The 5,000-nt window shown below is 45.4% G+C and overlaps 1 protein-coding gene across 1 annotated transcript in view; it reads right to left on the bottom strand.

Moving 5' to 3' along the window:
- The window catches only part of LOC143293093 (nuclear factor NF-kappa-B p105 subunit-like), a 133,886-nt gene that overhangs the window by 111,945 nt on the left and 16,941 nt on the right, over positions 1 to 5,000 (bottom strand). Inside the window, exon 2 of the mRNA XM_076604001.1 lies at positions 3,005 to 3,131. Coding sequence (XP_076460116.1) covers positions 3,005 to 3,131 — 127 coding nt within the window. The remainder of the gene's footprint in view (positions 1 to 3,004; positions 3,132 to 5,000) is intronic.

The following is a 5,000-nucleotide window of genomic DNA, read 5'->3' as shown; positions in this document are numbered from 1 at the left end:
CTGAAGACTATCACACCACGCCACAGTACACATTAATCTGAAGACTATCACACCACAACACAGTACACATTAATCTGAAGACTATCACACCATGCCACAGTACACATTAACCTGAAAACTATCACACCACGCCACAGTACACATTAATCTGAAGACTATCACACCATGCCACAGTACACATTAACCTGAAGACTATCACACCATGCCACAGTACACATTAGCCCGAAGACTATCACACCACGCCACAGTACACATTAGCCCGAAGACTATCACACCACGCCACAGTACACATTAGCCTGAAGACTATCACACCACGCCATGGTACACATTAGCCCGAAGACTATCACACCACGCCACAGTACACATTACCCCGAAGACTATCACACCACGCCACAGTACACATTAGCCCGAAGACTATCACACCACGCCACAGTACACATTAGCCTTAAGACTATCACACCACACCACAGTACACATTAGCCCAAAGACTATCACACCACGCCACAGTACACATTAGCCCGAAGACTATCACACCACGCCACAGTACACATTAGCCAGATGACTATCACACCACGCCACAGTACACATTAGCCCGAAGACTATCACACCACGCCACAGTACACATTAGCCCGAAGACTATCACACCACGCCACAGTACACATTAGCCCGAAGACTATCACACCACACCACAGTACACATTAGCCCGAAGACTATCACACCACGCCACAGTACAAATTAGCCTGAAGACTATCACACCACGCCACAGTACACATTAGCCCGAAGACTATCACACCACGCCATGGTACACATTAGCCCGAAGACTATCACACCACGCCACAGTACACATCAGCCCGAAGACTATCACACCACGCCATGGTACACATTAGCCCGAAGACTATCACACCACGCCATGGTACACATTAGCCCGAAGACTATCACACCACGCCATGGTACACATTAGCCCGAAGACTATCACACCACGCCACAGTACACATTAGCCCGAAGACTATCACACCACGCCACAGTACACATTAGCCCGAAGACTATCACAGCATGCCACAGTACACATTAGCCCGTAGACTATCGCACCACGTCACAGTACACATTAGCCCGAAGACTATCACACCACGCCACAGTACACATTAGCCCGAAGACTATCACACCACGCCACAGTACACATTAGCCCGAAGACTATCACAGCATGCCACAGTACACATTAGCCCGAAGACTATCACACCACGCCACAGTACACATTAGCCCGAAGACTATCACACCACACCACAGTACATATTAACCTGAAGACTATCACACCATGCCACAGTACACATTAATCTGAAGACTATCACACCACGCCACAGTACACATTAATCTGAAGACTATCACACCACAACACAGTACACATTAATCTGAAGACTATCACACCATGCCACAGTACACATTAACCTGAAAACTATCACACCACGCCACAGTACACATTAATCTGAAGACTATCACACCATGCCACAGTACACATTAACCTGAAGACTATCACACCATGCCACAGTACACATTAACCTGAAGACTATCACACCACGCCAAAGTACACATTAACCTGAAAACTATCACACCACGCCACAGTACACATTAACCTGAAGACTATCACACCACGCCACAGTACACATTAACCTTAAGACTATCACACCACGCCAAAGTACACATTAACCTGAAGACTGTCACACCACGCCACAGTACATATTAACCTGAAGACTATCACACCACGCCACAGTACATATTAACCTGAAGACTATCACACCACGCCAAAGTACATATGAAACCGAAGACTATCACACCACGCCACAGTACATATTAACCTGAAGACTATCACACCACGCCAAAGTACACATTAACCTGAAGACTATCACACCACGCCAAAGTACATATGAAACCGAAGACTATCACACCACGCCACAGTACATATTAACCCGAAGACTATCACACCACGCCACAGTACATATTAACCTGAAGATTATCACACCACGCCACAGTACATATTAACCTGAAGACTATCACACCACGCCAAAGTACACATTAACCTGAAAACTATCACACCACGCCACAGTACACATTAACCTGAAGACTATCACACCACGCCACAGTACACATTAACCTGAAGACTATCACACCACGCCACAGTACACATTAACCTGAAGACTATCACACCACGCCACAGTACACATTAGCCTTAAGACTATCACACCACACCACAGTACATATTAACCTGAAGACTATCACACCACACCACAGTACATATTAACCTGAAGACTATCACACCATGCCACAGTACACATTAATCTGAAGACTATAACACCATGCCACAGTACACATTAACCTGAAGACTATCGCACCACGCCAAAGTACACATTAACCTGAAGATTATCACACCACGCCAAAGTACACATTAACCTGAAGATTATCACACCACGCCACAGTACACATTAATCTGAAGACTATAACACCACGCCACAGTACACATTAACCTGAAGACTATCGCACCACGCCACAGTACACATTAACCTGAAGACTATCACACCACGCCACAGTACACATTAATCTGAAGACTATAACACCACGCCACAGTACACATTAACCTGAAGACTATCGCACCACGCCAAAGTACACATTAACCTGAAGACTATCACACCACGCCAAAGTACACATTAACCTGAAGACTATAACACCACGCCACAGTACACATTAACCTGAAGATTATCACACCACGCCAAAGTACACATTAACCTGAAGACTATCACACCACGCCACAGTACACATTAACCTGAAGAGTATCACACCACGCCACAGTACACATTAACCTGAAGACAATCACATCACAGCACAGTATACATTAACCTGAAGACAATCACATCACAGCACAGTACACATTAACCTGAAGACTATCACACCACAGCACAGTACACATTAACATGAAGCCAATCACAGCACAGCACACATTAACCTGATGACTCACTTTCTAATGTGGTCCATGTTCCATTCAAGATGCCATTGGGGTCCGACACAGTCACCTCTGTGGGAATTCCCACACCCACTGACGGAATCTCTATGGAGTCAGAGGAGTTTTCCCCGTTAAGATCCATCTGCACAGTCAACATAGCACTGCTCACATCATTCACATCCATCTGCACAGTCAACATAGCACTGCTCACATCATTCACATCCATCTGCACAGTCAACATAGCACTGCTCACATCATTCACATCCATCTGCACAGTCAACATAACACTGGTCACATCATTCAGATCCATATGCACAGTCAACATAGTACTGGTCACGTCATTCACATCCATCTGCACAGTGAACATCGAACTGGTCTTTCATCTTTGCATCACACAGCCAACACACATTCGCTCATGAACTAGTCATAGTTGATACAAGATGGGTATTTTCATATTCCACCAAACACTGACATGGATTACAGGATCTTTAACATGTCCATTTGATTTTCTGTACACACAATGGGTTCAGACACTGGCAGGTCTACACATAAATTGACATTGGAATTTGGGAAAATCTCCATCATTTACCCACCAAATGTACTGAAATCTCCACCCTTTACCCACCACATGTACTGAAACCTCCACCCTTTACCCACCACATGTACTGAAACCTCCACCCTTTACCCACCACATGTACTCAAACCACCCTTTACTCACCACACGTACTCAAACCTTCACCCTTTACCCACCACATGTACTGAAATCTCCACCCGTTACCCACCAATGTACTGAAATCTCCACCCTTTACCCACCACATGTACTGAAATCTCCACCCTTTACCCACCACATGTACTGAAATCTCCACCCTTTACCCACCACATGTACTGAAATCTCCACCCTTTACCCACCAATGTACTGAAATCTCCACCCTTTACCCACCACATGTACTGAAATCTCCACCCTTTACCCACCACATGTACTCAAACCTCCACCCTTTACCCACCACATGTACTGAAATCTCCACCCTTAACCCACCAATGTACTGAAACCTCCACCATTTACCCACCACATGTACTAAAATCTCCACCCTTTACCCACCAATGTACTGAAACCTCCACCCTTTACCCACCACATGTACTGAAATCTCCACCCTTTACCCAACAATGTAGAGAAAATCTCCACCCTTTACCCACCACATGTACTGAAACCTCCACCCTTTACCCACCACATGTACTGAAACCTCCACCCTTTACCCACCACATGTACTGAAATCTCCACCCTTTACCCACCAATGTAGAGAAAACCTCCACCCTTTACCCACCACATGTACTGAAACCTCCACCCTTTACCCACCACATGTACTGAAATCTCCACCCTTTACCCAACAATGTAGAGAAAATCTCCACCCTTTACCCAACAATGTAGAGAAAATCTCCACTCTTTACCCACCAATACAGAGAAAACATCCACCCTTTACCCACCACATGTACTGAAACCTCCACCCTTTACCCACCACATGTACTGAAATCTCCACCCTTTACCCAACAATGTAGAGAAAATCTCCACCCTTTACCCAACAATGTAGAGAAAATCTCCACCCTTTACCCAACAATGTAGAGAAAATCTCCACCCTTTACCCACCAATACAGAGAAAACATCCACCCTTTACCCACCACATGTACTGAAACCTCCACCCTTTACCCACCACACGTACTGAAACCTCCACCCTTTACCCACCACATGTACTGAAATCTCCACCCTTTACCCACCAATGTACTGAAACCTCCACCCTTTACCCACCACATGTACTGAAATCTCCACCCTTTACCCACCAATGTAGAGAAAACCTCCACCCTTTACCCACCACATGTACTGAAACCTCCACCCTTTACCCACCACATGTACTGAAATCTCCACCCTTTACCCAACAATGTAGAGAAAATCTCCACCCTTTACCCAACAATGTAGAGAAAATCTCCACCCTTTACCCAACAATGTAGAGAAAATCTC

The sequence above is a fragment of the Babylonia areolata genome, chromosome 18 (genome assembly GCF_041734735.1).
Source record: "Babylonia areolata isolate BAREFJ2019XMU chromosome 18, ASM4173473v1, whole genome shotgun sequence".
NCBI lineage: Eukaryota > Metazoa > Mollusca > Gastropoda > Neogastropoda > Buccinidae > Babylonia > Babylonia areolata.
The sequence above is the reverse complement of the archived record's forward strand: the minus strand, read 5'-3'. Positions and strand labels throughout refer to the sequence as shown.